The 16,176-nt window shown below is 38.6% G+C and overlaps 1 protein-coding gene across 1 annotated transcript; it reads left to right on the forward strand. All coding sequences in view use genetic code 11, as the record gives it.

Moving 5' to 3' along the window:
* Nucleotides 1–3,939: 3,939 nt before the first annotated feature.
* On the forward strand, nucleotides 3,940–5,971 carry EGR_02205 (Sushi, von Willebrand factor type A, EGF and pentraxin domain-containing protein; the record flags this gene model as incomplete). The annotated part of the gene is made up of 3 exons (XM_024491454.1): nucleotides 3,940–4,126; nucleotides 5,304–5,552; nucleotides 5,823–5,971. The coding sequence occupies 3 exons, from the start codon at nucleotides 3,940–3,942 to the stop codon at nucleotides 5,969–5,971; spliced, it is 585 nt and encodes a 194-aa protein (XP_024353960.1).
* Nucleotides 5,972–16,176: the final 10,205 nt, after the last annotated feature.

Below are 16,176 nucleotides of genomic sequence, written 5' to 3' on the forward strand. Positions count from 1 at the left end.
ATTATCACCTTAGGTTGTAGTCGAGTATGTCAGGCCGATGGAACTTGGTCCGGCAAGTCTGCGAAATGCATAGGTATGTACGTCGTTGTTAATGGTATTTTACCTGCCACCAGCAAAATCTGACAGGCTAATGCCTCTTCTTCGATAATCACAAATACCCATTTACGTCCTTGCTCATGGGATTAAGATAACGGTAAACCCGTTGCTGTGATTATTTTCAGGCGGATTCATCTTTCCAGTGATGGATGTCACCATTAACGAAAAATTAATCTAGATAATTTTACATTGACAACAATAAGAGATAGTTCTAGGCCTGTATAAACAAATAAAATGAATAAATTTAACCTATGACATTAATCTTTATATTGCACTGCTTTTTAGGTGTTTACGTCAAAGAAGACAATGCGGAAACATCGTTAACTAGACCTTGTAGTCATCATTTTTTAGACAAAATGCAGGTTATTAGTTGTCTCTCTGAGAAATAAATACCTGACTTTTTAGTATATGCCTTGTTAAAGCATCCGTTTCGACCTTTCTTGGCCCACGTTTGAAAATGCTTTGGCAACATACCACCGTGTATGAAAGAGGGTTGACTACGCCCAACCACTTTGTGCAAACATTTTCTGGTGGATAATTTATGCTTTAGCACAGTTCAGAGTTAAAATTTAATCCTAAAATATGTTCAGCTTATCAGTTTGATGGGACCCAAGTGAGGCTTTTATGATTGTTCGTAGTATTCTTTTCCGAAAAAAAGCATAAAATAGCGCAAATCCTACGTGTATTTGTTCGTGTTTATATTTTCCTTATAAGAGACATAGTCTTCAGATACCAAAAACCAGCAAAATTGAGGCCACTGTCTTTTAATAGAACGTTGATTAATGGGATTGATTGACACGCTTCTGTGAACAGCGTCTGCCCATCATACTGCTCATTTTATCTTGTACGCTACAGCTTTGCACTCAGCGAAGACAAAAAAGACTCAAGGGTCAACCCTGTTGACTTCTCCGTGATCCAGGCTATTGTAGGTACTATTTCGAAGTTTGATTTATTACAACGGCTGGCACTGACTACTACGTTCGGTGTTTTAGCAAAAGCACAGATGTGCAACTTGAATCCCCTGCATGGGTATTTTCTTGAGCGGTAATGTCCTAATGAAATTGCATTAGTCAATAGGCTTTCTTTCTTGCTATCCGCCTTGCAGCAGTCACTTGTCCCAAACTGCAACAGCCTGAAAATGGATTCATCTCAGGATACCAGACAAAAGTGAATAGCGTTGTCGCTTTCGAGTGTGCTGAGGGCTTCAAACTAAAAGGTTCCAGTTTCCGAAAATGTCAACTTAATGGGGAGTGGAACGGTGAGCCAGCACAATGTCAAGGTGTGTCTCGACCCTACAAAGATTTTTATTTATTTCAAATCCTTTCAGTGCCGTGAAATGTCGATCGTGCTTTTTGCTTAATTTTATCATCCTACCCAATGAATATGGTCTAGGAAGTCCGCCAAGTTCTTTAGTATATTTAGTTTTAAGGAATTTACTAGCCTAACGGTCAATTACAATGAAGGAAATTAAGTTGGAATCCGTTGAACAAGCTAGAGTGGCCCACTCACAAATTAGTGTTGTAGATCAGTATGTAATTAAGACGAAAAATCCATGGTTTGCAACACCGAAACTCATAATAATATAAATTATATTCTTGTTGATAAAATAGATAGTTGGAAGTATTTGTTATACACTGCATTCTGACAGCGCAAAAAATTATCAACTTCCCTTTGATTTCTCGATTTGAATTTGACGTGACATTTTAGTCTCGCTCCAACTTTTAGTTGACATTTATTTAGGCTTTTTAAACCGTTTTCGTATCAGAGCAAAGATTTATGTATGCTTCCTGCAAAAGAAGTTGTTGCAAGGAAAAATCGCATGCACAGAGCATCGTCATTCGATTAAATCAAACAAATTTAGTTCTTAAAACGATGTGCTATTTGCTCGAAAATGGCAAATGGGATGAAGTATACGGCAATTTGTTTAGAGTCGTACTCATCTATAAAAAATTGAAAAAAATCAGAACTTTCATGCATACATTTCGGGTAAATCATTGCTATCACATTTGCAAGCACTTATCAGCCTCGTGCTCCTGTTTGCCTTTCTCTAAAAATGATGGTAAAATCACTCCAGTTCACTGGAGACAGCTGTAGTCTATTGTTGTGCAGTTGGTGCAAAAGTTTCATTCGACAAATGTAAAACAGCCAAATATCCAAAACCATTATCCATCGCCACTTCAATCTACTATATGTTTGGCGTGAGAATGACACGTCTTAGATGCTTTGCCACTTTTCAATGGAAAACAATACTACTTTTAAACAGAGGATGAAATGCATGATTTAAGAGCCTAGAAATAAACGTAAAATGCAGATTTTCAAATGAGTGGAAGTAAAGTGAGCCGCCGTTTCATGCTTAAATGTTCCTTTTGGAAATTATTTGTTTACATGCAAAATGTTTTTGTTTAGGTTATTAGAGACGATATTTGCTTACTTAAAGTATAACTTTACCTTTAAAATTCCTACATCGTAAAAAATTACAAGTTGTGTTCATGTTTTCTCAACACCTGACCTTGCTTGCTGCTCAAGTAGTTTATGGCTTAATAAAGCTTTTCCTACAGGGGGTTTGCTTTTATATTTGTTAAATTTCGCTCTAAGTACTTTTGGCTCTAATCTTATGAGAAGCCATGTTTAAGGAAAAGGGTTTCAGCGCTTTTTTGTTTCCTGCATTCCCCAAAATGCTTGGCAAATTGATTGGAGAAACTCTCCAATCATAGTTTTATCTTTTCCCACTGGTATTTTTTCTTTTGCCATCATTTCCTTAGTTTACGACAGAGAACAAATTGACACAACTAATTTTACTCCTGAAATAACTTTACATACAATTTTTCTGATACTTCAAACAGACAGAAGCAGTTTCCTATTCTACGTGGAACTCTCGGCTCATGGGGCGTCTTTGCGAGCAAAGTAGTCAAGCTGATTTTTAAAGTCCTAGAAGGATGTGGCGCATTAATCGCCATACTTCTACTAAGTTTTTATTGATGCACAACTTCATTGCAGCTTATTATATTATTTTGACAAATTTTTCCTAAAATTTAGTCCGTGATTGTGGTTCACCTCCAGAGATCTCTAATGCAGTCGTTAAGTTTTCATCGACTTCATACGGTAGCAAAGCCTACTTTAGGTACGTTTATTTGAGCCCGTGTGCTTATATCCATGATCCTTTTGTAAAGCATTGCAGCTAAGATGCTGACTCTCCCGATCATTTGTATTTACGACAACATACAACTGCAAAACTGCTTAGAACTCCTCAAATCATCATTCTATGTAACCATTGTGTGCGAAATACCTCATTTCCCGAATCAAATGAAATGTTATCGAATTGCGTTTACTTTGCGCTACTTTAATGAGCGTCTGGTCCAGTCTTAAATGAGTTGAGAATTTTAGTCAGCCAAATCACTGGAAGAGGTGCATTAAAATATAACAAAAGGTAAAATCGTCTCAAAACCCATACTTTAATACTAAATATGACTCTAACCCCTTAAATAGTTGCTTCTAAATTCCCTACCAAAAAATAAATCCTGTCAAAATATTTTTCTCAATCCTCCAAATATTCGTATTCTTTACGCAACATTTGGGATAGCGTTGAAATTAAGATGGTTGAATATTTTTGACTCCAACTTAGGCGTTCCTACGTTTATGTGCCTTTTATAAACACTTACCTGCAATTTGCTCTCCATCCTTTATTGCAGTTGCGAGGCAGGCACAAAGTCTTCCGTATCGACCTCAGAGCTGATCTGTGGGCGAATAGGCAATAAAACATCGTGGCTTCCCTTTCCCTATCCCGCCTGTTACAAGCATTGTAGTGTGCCTGACATAGTCAGCGCCAACATTTCCCTTCTGAATATGAACGGCAAACCGGATGGAGACATCGTTGCTGAGGAGACGCTGCTTGAACACGGTGTCACCATTGCAGTTTATTGTCACTCGGGCTTCAGTCTCTCCAAAGGAAAGATTAGGCTTGATCAGGGCGCCTTTACAACCACAACCTGTGAAAATGGAAAGTGGAGCCACAAGGTTGAATGCCAACCAGGTGAGCCGGAATAAATTGAATTTTACTGTGGAGGGAGGTAAAGAGAGGAAGTGTGAAAAGGTGACATGGCTTATGAGAGCTGTTGGGAGGTGATTCGAGCAATGCAAATTTCCAGACCTTTTCATAATCACACATGGCATTTGCGATTCACGCAACTGTCCAGATATCTAGATGTAGTCACTTCTCTCCAAACTCAGACAAGCTTCTAAAATGCTGAAAAATCATTGACTCTTTTAAGCCACTATTAAACGGTGCTCAGGCTTTATGGCAGTTAAATGTAAACATGCACAGTATATGACCTCCCGTATTTCAGTTTATTGTTAGTGTTAAAAACACTATGAACGACTGTCCATCTGTCATAAAAATCCGCTACTGGTAAAGCTCATTGTGTTCATTTTAAGCAGCTTCTAACAATAATTTAAACACTAACCATCCCTTTTGTAAAGCCCTGAAAATTGTACGGGAACTCTGCGTTTAACATATAGTATAACAATAATACGTTTAATTAACACTATGCATTTATGTGCACGAATATGTACTCTATCGTGAAATTTTATGGACTGCATATTCGTAGACCTGTCAGTGCATTATTACCGCACTGTAACAAACAATGAATAGGCTTAAAAATTATATTATTTATGTTTTATCATCATAGGACGTAGATTTATGCAGATACTTTTTACAAACACATCTATTTATCTGGTTTAATTACACTTCTAATATTTTACTTTTCTACTCCTATTGAATCATGGGAATTCACCACCAGTATTTTTGTGTTAACAACCGTGGATGGACTGCTATATACTAAAATCGTGTTTTTTTTAGGCGCTTACATGAAAGACACCAAAGTTTGCTATTCTTTCGTCTAAATGTAGTTGACAAGTTTGGGATTTTGACGGTTTTTTATCAAATCGTACGAGACAATGATGTTGTTACTTCTGTTTATTTGTAAACTGTCCGCTTCGCATCAAAAAGTTTGAGGATGTCAGCAGTGGCAATTAGGATCTTATGGTCTAGTATATTACCACTGGAAGGAAGAAGTTTGAAAGTCGATAAAACGTCAGCTTGAATTAAATGGAATGACTCCTCTCAAGCTATGATCCTTGGCATGAAATTCTCAGTATTAGCTCAAAGTGATGCTTGGAATTTGCACATCCACGCATGCCATCAATTTCAGCTCAATGCACAACTCGGCCTCCAAACATTCCCAACGCACTGGCCCGCTTTTACGGGCTGCATCATGGCTCAGTGGTGCGCTACCAGTGTTTTCCGGGATACGAGCTTGACACCAATAGGACGGAAGCCGCATTGCGAGAGGCCGCAAGTACCGGCGGCCTTGCCAACACGTGGCCTCTCGCTCACGATCGCTACAGCGTCAGGTGCGAGTATGGCGTCTGGAAGGGGGAGCTGCCCGCGTGCGTTCAAGGTATGCTTTCCAGTTTTCTGAGGTAGTAGAAGTTTATTTAATGTGGACTAAATACGTAGTGGACCAAAATCATTATATAGTTTATGTAAATCGTCAATATTAAACAAAGCGGATGCTTAGCTCATAATTATTATTCTCCCATTAGTATTAATCTGAGAATAATCATAGTAAGCTTAGATTGTAAAAATTTTTCGGTTCCCAAACCCTTAAATTAAGAGAAATGTACAGAGTGCTAATTAAAAGTGCTATCCTAAGATATTTTAACTACAGTATTTTATCAAGAACGAAAGGAGTTTTTCTTCTATAATTTTATAAACAACTCGACAAATGTTCTTTCTTGGGTAAATAGGAGCTCAATGGTGGCTACCACACTTCATGAACAAACTGATTACTGTATCACTGACCCTCAAGTGCTCTAGTCCTGTAATGCTTTGTTACAGTTAACGGAAAAAGCAAGGCCTCTAATTTTGGGACCAAAAAATAGCAGTCTAATCAATCCAACACTTCAATCAGCCAAGTAGACGCGATCAATGGACCTTGGCCACAAAACCACAACAAACTAGGCCTGTTCAGTATCCCAAAGTTCTTAAATAGTAGTAATTTCTGCCTATTAATGAGAGAATGTATGAGTCTCATGTGTTATCTTTGGCATGAAGGAATGCTTGAGGTAATGTTTTGGAATACTAATAACAAGAACAATATGTGCTACAGCTGCTCAGTATACACAAAGAAGATCTAAAGGAATACCCAATCAAAATTAGATTTGTTAAGCCGTGATCTAATGCTCGCGTACCATCATAATGTTGCGGCCGTGGTGAAGGCTAGTTCTTTCAATCCTTCAGTGCGCTGTAACCGGCCTCCTGTCCCAGAAGGAATGGAGATATATTTGGTTGGCGCCAGGGGCCGGTGGCCTTTCGACAGCAAACAGATCCTCCCCACTCACGGTGCCGTCGTGGAATACAGCTGCCTCAAAGATGGCCATCGGATAGAGGGACCCAAGTACACCTTCTGCATTGATGGGAGCTGGAGCCCAGACGAAACACCAATCTGTACAAAAATAACTCATGATATTATCCCTCTATCTTGGCTATTTTACAAACCCTAATGTAATTCCATGTAAATTTGTATTTTCCACATGTACTGGATTTTTGCTCAAGCACTCGCAGCAACAAGTAGGATGGGGGGACGTTAAATGTGAACTTGAAATGTAAAACTTTCCATTTTTATTCACTTTTTATGGCCACTGATTTATATGAAGAGCATGTTATCATTATGGGCAGAAAATGCCGTTTTATGCTACGTTTATTTTTAAAAAAGTTGCGTTCAAGACAGGATTAGAATAATTTCTGGTGAACGGTGAGGTATTTTTAAGACCCAAAGTATGCACCCAATGGTTGGAGCATTTTTTTCACTTCGCTAAGCACAATTTTCCATTAAGCAGCCATACCATTAATTGCTCATAAATGGCAGCAAAATGCTATTGGCACCATATAAGAGTTTCCGAGCCTACCTAGGAAGTTTTCACACAAACAAGTTGGTTGCTTGAGGATATTATTGATTTTTTAAGTCATTTTACCAGTTCAAATTGTAAATTGTAATTGTTGTGTGTAGGGTCCGATTCTGAGCTTTGACTGCTGGTTGAGATTCCTATATGAATTCACAAAATGCCCTCGCACATACTCATGCAAAGACTTTGGGATCTTAAAATTGAACGATGGTTTAGAAATGAGGAACCATTTGTTTTGTTGCATCAGACTTCTAAGTCGATGAATGGATATGTAGTTCTTAAAGTTCATTAAAATTAAAATTTGCGTTTTATCCTTAGCTGCTCAAAAATTGGTATAATTTCAACCGAATTGAAAGTTGGATTATTTTACATCAAAAATACTTTTATAAATAGTCATACAATGAAGGTAAGCGAGGGGAGCTCCTCTATTCTGTTGCTGTGCAATATTCAAATGTGACGGATTAGGAGCACTTCCACGGCTTATATGCATCAAAATAGCCTCATCAGAACCGTTATTTAACCAAAACTAATACTTTCCTTGCATTTTAATAAATACTTTTTACATGGTAGGATAATTAGCTAGAAACCATCCATGTAAGTTGATGGAGCTTCTGCCTATGTCTCGGAATGCTCTGGCCAGACATTAATTATTCCAGCCCACGCACACTTCACCCCATATTTCATGAGCAGAGCAAATAAAAGTGAGGAAAGCATTCATTAAATTATCTTATACCTAACCATTGTATTCCTTGTTTATGTAAGAAGAGACGAAAAAAGTATAAAGCATTTTTATGCTTTTAAGTGTTCACGAACCTTTGGGGATTAATCGCATTAACCATCAACTCAAACAGTTGGCATACTACAACAAAGTGGATGAAAGGATATAGCCTTAGTCTCGAACTAGTTATGAATATTTTCTAGATGGTGTTTTACGACCAGAATCATTCATTTGAACATTCTGGTCTGGGCTTTTCTTTGACTGCACTCCTTTTTCGCCTTCTTGTCTGATGGAATGGCTGGGGAGGATGTTCCAATGCGCGTCGCAGATACCACTGCTACCTTACGTCATACAAGAGTATATTATGTACTACACAATGCAGTGGCACAAATGATTACCACTCTACTGTACTCAAGAATTTCCTACTTGGAAAGGGGTCAGATTAGGATTGACCTCTGCTTCATACGTTTAGCTTGCAGTGATTACATCATCCCACTATCTGAACTATTTTCTTTAAAGTGGAATCTGCGTAATTAAATAGATCCACCAGCATTTGCTAAAATGAAGCCTTCTCAACATCGAAGGACATTCTATTATTGGAAAGAAATGGGTAACGTCACATTCTTACCTGGTTATCGAAACAGTTTTTGCTAATTTAGGTAAACTCGCTCTCACACTCATCGTAGCAACTCTGCAACTGGGATTTGGCTGTTTATAAAAAGATTTAAGACTTAATCTATTCAAAAAACCGAAATGGTGTATATTTCAAACCTTCATATCTTCCATTCACTACCCCAACTCAGTTCTTATTTGCAGAGGTTCTTTTGTGGTGGCGCATGTAGTAATAACAGGCTCATTCATAAGGTGATGCTCCAGGTATGTACCCCTATTTGGTAAATAAAAATTGGTTTAATGGAATTAAACAGTTGTTTGTTCCTCGAGGAAAGTGCCTTTTCAAGCAATTGACAACTCAATTTAACTGTCGCAAGTGAACCTTTGAGTAAAAGTAATCATAAAGTGGATATAAAAGCGCATTATAATTTATTCTTTTGCCCATTTTTTTATTCATCGCCATGCCTCTTCATTTCATGTGTCGACTAACACCACGAGGCTAGTGCCATCAGTGCTGTCTCCCTTCCTTACCTAAAATCTCTCTCTGCCTATTTTTGCGAGGTAAACAAATTGTTTCAAATACGTTGGATGCATTGTCCCAATAAGTTTTGTTTTGGAACGCCCATACTCTATATTCCAGTAGTCCTCAACTCATTTGCCTGGCTCTTTTGACCTGCTTTTCTTAAAAGCTTCAAAGCCTACCCGACCAGCTTATTTTTTCCCTGTCGTTGCGATTTGTAGTACAAATAGGCGAAAATGTACACACGCCAGGGCCCTCCACGAACACTTATGAGAATGCTCCACGTTTAAACGCAATCCTTCAATTTGGGATAATTACAGTGATGACTTAATGGCCTCAGTAAATCTTGTACTAGATCCATATTCGGCCCGAAATTAATCCTTCGCCAACTGCATTTTCCTTTGACTCCATATGATCGCACTTTTCGTTTCAAATACCTTATTTCCGGGAATTTGGAATCCAATTCATGTACCTCTTCCTCATGCTCTAAGAGGAAGTCTCTTTAATGCTGTAAATGATAATTTAATCCTGCCGAAGCTTGTGAAACATAAAATTTATGTAGATGACATTTCTAAATAAGAAAAATATTATGCTGGAACATCTTCCACGTAATGACGTCGTCTCCATTTCTAATTGGTAGAAATGAACATATCATTCTCTACCACTGTAACATAGGAGTGATTTCTTAAAATGAATTTATCTAATTTCGAGCAAAATTGCAGCTTTTTACATTATAGTTAAGCGCATCCACTTAAACCATTCTGATAAGTAAAAATATGCATGGCAAACTGCAAGTAGCGCGTCACTGATCTCTGATTAGGTTATAACATTGGCCAGAAGTGCTACTTAAAACTTTTAGCTATCCCTATCAACAATCTTTTGAGTGCTAATTAGTCTATTTGATCAAGCAAAACCAATCATCAATCATTTTGTTTATTTGCCACCACTATTTCATTTAGTTTTAGTGTGTCATTAATGATGCACTTTTGGATAGACTGATGAAATCTCTTAAAAGTGACTAAAAAATTTATTTAAAATATCTTACACGAGGTGTTTGGTGGGTCTGCTTTGTTCATTTTACCCGTCGGTGCTGACAAATTTGTTTGAATTGTATAGGGATCAGGAGTTTTGCCCAATTTTCCCATAACTTGCTGGAAGCTTTTACTTTTTTCCAGGTGTCCTCGTTCATAATTCTGTATATGCCTAAGCAAATCGACTGAAGTAGACGCCTAGGTGTGTGGAAACTGCAGTTACTGGCATATTCAATGCTGGAGCTTCGCGATTACCTAATTTTCATGTGTCAACAACCCACATATCTGAAGTCGTCATATCACTCATTCAACGTCGGATAAATGCATAATTTAAATTTTGTAGCTGCTGAATGCATTCAAATTAAGAAGGCTTATTTCTTCCCTTACTTTATGGCATTAATGTTGTCTTGACAATTTACTTGATTTGAATTACTTAGTTGTCTTCCCTGGCACGAATCGAGCTGTATTGCTCTGCTGTGCTTTTAAACAATAATTTCCCTTCTATGTGCAATTGAATGCAACAAGAAGATGTCTCGTATCGATAATTAAGCTCTTCAAAGTTTGTGGAACTTTTTTCATCTACCCAAGAATCATAATGCTAAACTCAAGATTCCGGAGAAAAGCACATTTGTACTCCAAAATAAAACTAAGCATGCCAAGGGTATATGAATTCAAGAACTACGGAGCTTGTTCCCCACTTTTGTGCAAATATATTTTTTAACCCCATTTGACGCTTCTACTTTGCATTTTATCATTGCCTTCAAAGAAGCAGTGTCAGTAAACGCAGTTTAGAGGTAGAAAGACTGATGTCTAAGACAACTTTTATCGTGTGTGTGAACGTTACTTAATTTCGTAATTACGTGTACTAAAATTGGCTAAAATTAAGCATTTATAGATTAATTCGGTTTTGAACGAATATGCAACTGATGATCTCCTAAAGACTGTTTTCGAACTGGGTCACAATTCATCGACAACTCCAGGGTTTTGAGCTATACAATTTATCCACTTCCACTCCCCATTCAAGTAGCCTGGAAGTAGTTGGATATTTTGGGCATGAATACATATGACTGCATCAGGTCTGTCATGCCTCACCGGTCCTGGATTGTATACGACTTTGGTCCGAAAATAAGCTCCGATCGTTGCCCATCATAAACTATTTATCCGCTCACCTGCGTAAATTTAAAGAATATAGCGGGTTTTAAAATACGTTGTAGCGTCCCGCGACTTCCCTGAAGACGAAGGAAGCCAACACTCGGGCAGTATATATATTCAGCACAGAGAAGATGTCTCGGCTACTGGCATGGCCCGAAGGCCAGCCCACCCAGTGTGGTACAAGAAGGCAAATTCAAAAGTCCAGAAGTAGCGCCTCACGAACACCGAGGGATAAACCACCATTGTATTACAATTTGTTGCAATGTTCAAGGGCAAGTTGAAGTACTATGCAGCAGGCATTAACAATAATGGCGTATCTTATCTGATCATCAGCACTACAGAATTCTGCATTTGATAAAATAAATTTTGACATATTTTGCATGTATTTCTATTTTTCAAAATCCTATGGGTATGTTTAATAACCCATCGTCTCAATTTCCAATTCAATACACTCCCTGTTACAATTGTTCGCTTGTAACGGAAATCACCAGTTTTTTGGTGTAATTTCATGCTAAAATTATTTGAGATTAAGTTAAAAGAACTGTAACATATGGAGAGTGATGGGAGATTTCGTCCTACTTTAATCACCACTACATTCTGCCATCAGTCTGCTTTATAAGCGTACATGTATTCCACCCCTTTTTACGAGAAAAGTTGCAGGTCCTCATGAATCTTAAAGGTGTATTTTGGAAGAAGAATTTTGGATTTCATTCCTTAATCTGGTTGTTTTTTTTTTAAATTAAGTCATTAGACAAAATCGGAAACAGGGAAAGAAACAACTTTCCTTTTAGATTTGGATGGTTGCTGGCTGCGGTCTAGTGAGATTCGAGATTGCATGATGGTCGCACATAAACATATTTTGATGGGATTGATTACCGAAAGTTTTGCTTTTCCTTCGCAATGGCTTTTCCACACAACGAAATTTATTTTTTATTATAGCATTGCTGAAACTAAGCTAAAGGCTCTTTTGCGTGCTGATAACCAATTGTATTTTTTAGGATTAACTCTACAAGAAACCTTAATTTATTTGGCAACTCCCTAATATTGCCAAGATTCTCAGTTAATTAATGTTGACTGAGAGAATACACTCCACTACCTTTTCAAAAGTTTGAGGAATGACTATTCAAATCCCTTGAATGCCTGATGCACCTACATGGCGTGTTTAGTGGGATCACAAAGTGTTGCCACCTACGTATCCCAATGCAAGTACTCCTATCAAAATAGTTTTTAAAGAATGCAAATCGAGAACTCAAACAGGCTTTCAATAATTCATGAAGCTACAGTTGGTCACCCCTTAAATTAACAAAGGTTGCGTGCTTACCTATTTGTCCAATCTCAAAAACGCTAAGCAAATTCATCATGACCCTTTTCATTATTAAATACCAAGCGAAGTCTTGCAACCGGAAGCACTGAATTTACGTAATTATCATTAAATGCACTGGGGAATAGTTGACATCCATTATCAATGGTATGTTGTAGGCTAGCTGACCTACCCAGTCCCTCACCCCGTGTTTGTGCAGGCTTTAGAATTAACGCCTACTGCTTGCAATTAGCTATTAACATTTGATAAAACTTTGTGAATATGGTTAGAATATTTGTCCCATTGTACTTATTTTATGTTCTGAATACAGATACATGACCCGTCATTCCCTGTGAGAGGGTTCCTCTCCTGCTGAGGTTAGCTAGCCATGATGGGATATTCTACTTTTCTCCCTCTTTAATAGCCCTTTACTAGTCTGAAAAGTCAACCAATTCCCATTCAGCCACGCTAATTGCTGCCAACAAATTGTAGTTAAGAGTAAGAAGACTGCGCCTATTTCAATGGAATTTTGAACAGTCTGAATTCCACAATCCCCACTTCTGCTCCTGCAAAAATGTACTTTAAATGCTATTTCTCTACAAATTTCAAGCTATGTCCACAATCACCTCGTTTGCCATGAACTGGTTACCAAAGTTAGCCGCCTATCAAACGCAACATATTCGACAGCTTTTTATCGCAAACATAGTACAATTTTTCTTAATGAACTTTACCAAGTTGATTTATGATACCGTCGTTGTTGTTGATCTCACTCTCTACGCATACGAAACTATTTATTACATTTACTCACATTTTGCCTTTTCACCCTGCATTCCGAGCTAGGTTAGCCTAGCACGTTGAAGTAATGGTAAAACTCGAATGCAAACCTACATGCTTTCAGACGCTGTAAAAGTCACTTATGTTCTCATCGACTAGATGCATTTCTTTATTAATAATGAAATAAAGTTGATAAAAGTTTACTATTTTGTTTGGCAAGTACCTTTTAATAGTTAATGTAGAATTAAAAAAACACCCATTAAACTATATTCGTTTTTATGCCCAAAATGGAAAGGCCTTGCCCATCATTGGTTGATGTTCGAGAAGAGTATCTCACCAAAAGGATAAAGTTCAAATCAGGATTGCGGGGTTTCTCGTCGTCCGCAATGCCATTTTCTGTCATTATTTGTCTCATTAATGTAGAAAACATTTTTGGCGAACATGCTTTTCGTTAAAGTAAATAAGACTTCCTTCCACGTCATCTACAAACCCTCTGTAAGAACTTTACTACATTTCTCCCAATTCAGCTCCACTTTTTCCGTTTCCTTTATCTAGAAACTTTTTAACAAGTTTTACTTGACACATTATGGGGGTACATTATAAGCCCGCTATGCTCCGCTAATTATTTAAACGTCTACATTAAAGTAATCCATTAACTGTTTACTTAAACTTCTGTTTCGGTAGAGGGGCCACTTTGGGTCTTCGCCTCTGTGCCTTCGCCGGGTGGGCTGGCCTTCGAGGCACGCCAGTAGCCCCCAGCTTCTCCGTATGCTGAATAAGTATATCGTGTCCGAGTATTGTGACCTTTTTAGCCTCAGTGAAGTCTCGGGGTGCTGCATTGGTGGAAGCAGAAAGCAAACCTGATCTTAGAGGGCATTTATCCTGATTTCTACTGATGGATGACAAATCTTGACGGGGCGGAAGAGGTACATATTGCTGTGTATGGCTGAATCAATGCGCCCCCTAACAGCACCGTGTTCTGCAGGAAAGCCATTAACAACGAAAGCGACGCTAGCCGTAAATCATCTCGAAAAGTTTTGTTACAGAGTTGCCTACCTTACCTGTATTAGGGTATTAAATATATGTACACGCGATTTCCTCTCCAATTCTTTACTTGCTGGATATAACCCAGATAGATATGGCTGGGCAGCCCTGAAGTGAGGAAAAAGTGGCAAGGAGAAATAGAAGCGAAACCCTACCCCCAAGGAACTATAGCCAGTGTCACTATGACCAGCTATGGACACGCGTGATGACCAGCATATTACCCCGTCCTTGAATCCAGTTCCCATACAAGATGGAACTGCAGATCTAGTCGAATTGCCAAAAGGGATTAATGACGCTGAGGTCATGTCCTCAGTTGTGTGGAAATTCGATGACTGGCACAGTTGGCTCTTTGGTGTTCCCTTACAGCACCGACTACTTTGTGATGGCTGGCGCGGTAGGCTGACCAAGGAGAGCGCCAGAGATGGCGCTCAAAAGAAAAGGAAGAGGTGGGGGGCATGCAAAACATTACTTGTTTGTTTGACTCTCAATTTTGGAAAAGGGGCACTGTGGGCCACCGCCACTGTACCTCTGCCGAGTGGGCTGGCGTTTTGGCCATGTCAGCAGCCCCAAGCCCCACTCATTGTCATTGGTGCATGTTCTGCCCAAGAATTATGTCTTCTTTTGTATCAAGGATAGCCTTGAAACGCCACAGTAATTACGCACAATTTCAATATCAAATTTTTACTTCAATTTCAAACAGAAACATCGTCACTTTTAACAGCAGAACCTGGAAACACCTCTATAGTAGGGGTTGTTTTAGTGACAAAATAATATATCCCTAATCAACGCTCACTGTTACTATTGTACTATTTGGATGCCTTATGGACTTGTAATGTGTTTACACTATCTTCAATTACGTTATGCTTTGCGTTGAACTATGGCCTACCGCCTTAGCTCCATGAAGCTACTCCACAAGTTGTTTAGGATTGTAATATTATTGTCACTCAGAAGAATGCCCTTTGATAGTTTCATGACTTGGAAGATGATGCCTCGTTCATTTCAACCCAAGAACATCTATCTCTGCTCCTAAGGAAGAAGTGGGCTAGAAACCTATATAGCAGTGAAAGTTGAATTACAATGAGGGGCTGTCCATTTTCCTAACTGAGGTCATCACTAAGCCATTTTTGCTTTTGGACTTCCTTTATACTAGCGTTTTGATAAAATTTGGAAAATCTCCAAAAAACATTCACTTCAGCTGCATTGATGCTTTAATGCTTAGAACTGGAAGCGGAGTAAAATGAATTGAAGCTGCAAAAGTTTCTGGCTAGTTGAGCATCATACGACAGACACATTTCATGGGGGAAAGCAGCAACGTTGTCAGCACTTTAAATGTCCAGCTGAAAATAAAATCATATGACTTCACGAAATAGTGCTTACCCGGTCGACGTTTGAGGTAAATTGACGTCGAACTGTTTACATCCCAGTATGCTTGGCAAAGCTGATGACGATATGGGCGGCACGAAGAAACCAGCAATCTAACGCTGTGATTAAGGTGATGCTGGATACGTCGCCACCACTTCCGACGTTAATGGATTTCATAACTGCCTGGACCACCCCCTTTAGCCCTTCTTGTGCGCTCCTTTTCAAAGGGGTTCCCAGATATTTGGACCACTTTCCATCCTGACCTATTTAGTTTTGCTATTCGAATAACATGGCATTCCACGCTTCCCACAGTCCCTGCTGAGTTCATTTTCAGTAGCGTTATCGAACACTCGATTTCATAAATGAATTTGGATCTGCGTAACTTACATAATTAGCTCAACCTGTCAGGGAAATTAATTGTCAGCAGCATAATTGGCCACTTTAGCTATTCTAATTCATAAAGCTCTTACAGCATGCTAGTCGTCAAAAGATTCCCAAGTTAATAAAACGTAGTTCGATCTACTTCAAGCAGGACGTACGCACTCTACTCGTTGAAAAACGCATAAAGAATGCATCGTTTATTGTATGGATTTCTGTTTGCTCG

The sequence above is a fragment of the Echinococcus granulosus genome (genome assembly GCF_000524195.1).
Source record: "Echinococcus granulosus chromosome Unknown EG_S00010, whole genome shotgun sequence".
NCBI classification, from domain to species: Eukaryota; Metazoa; Platyhelminthes; class Cestoda; order Cyclophyllidea; family Taeniidae; genus Echinococcus; species Echinococcus granulosus.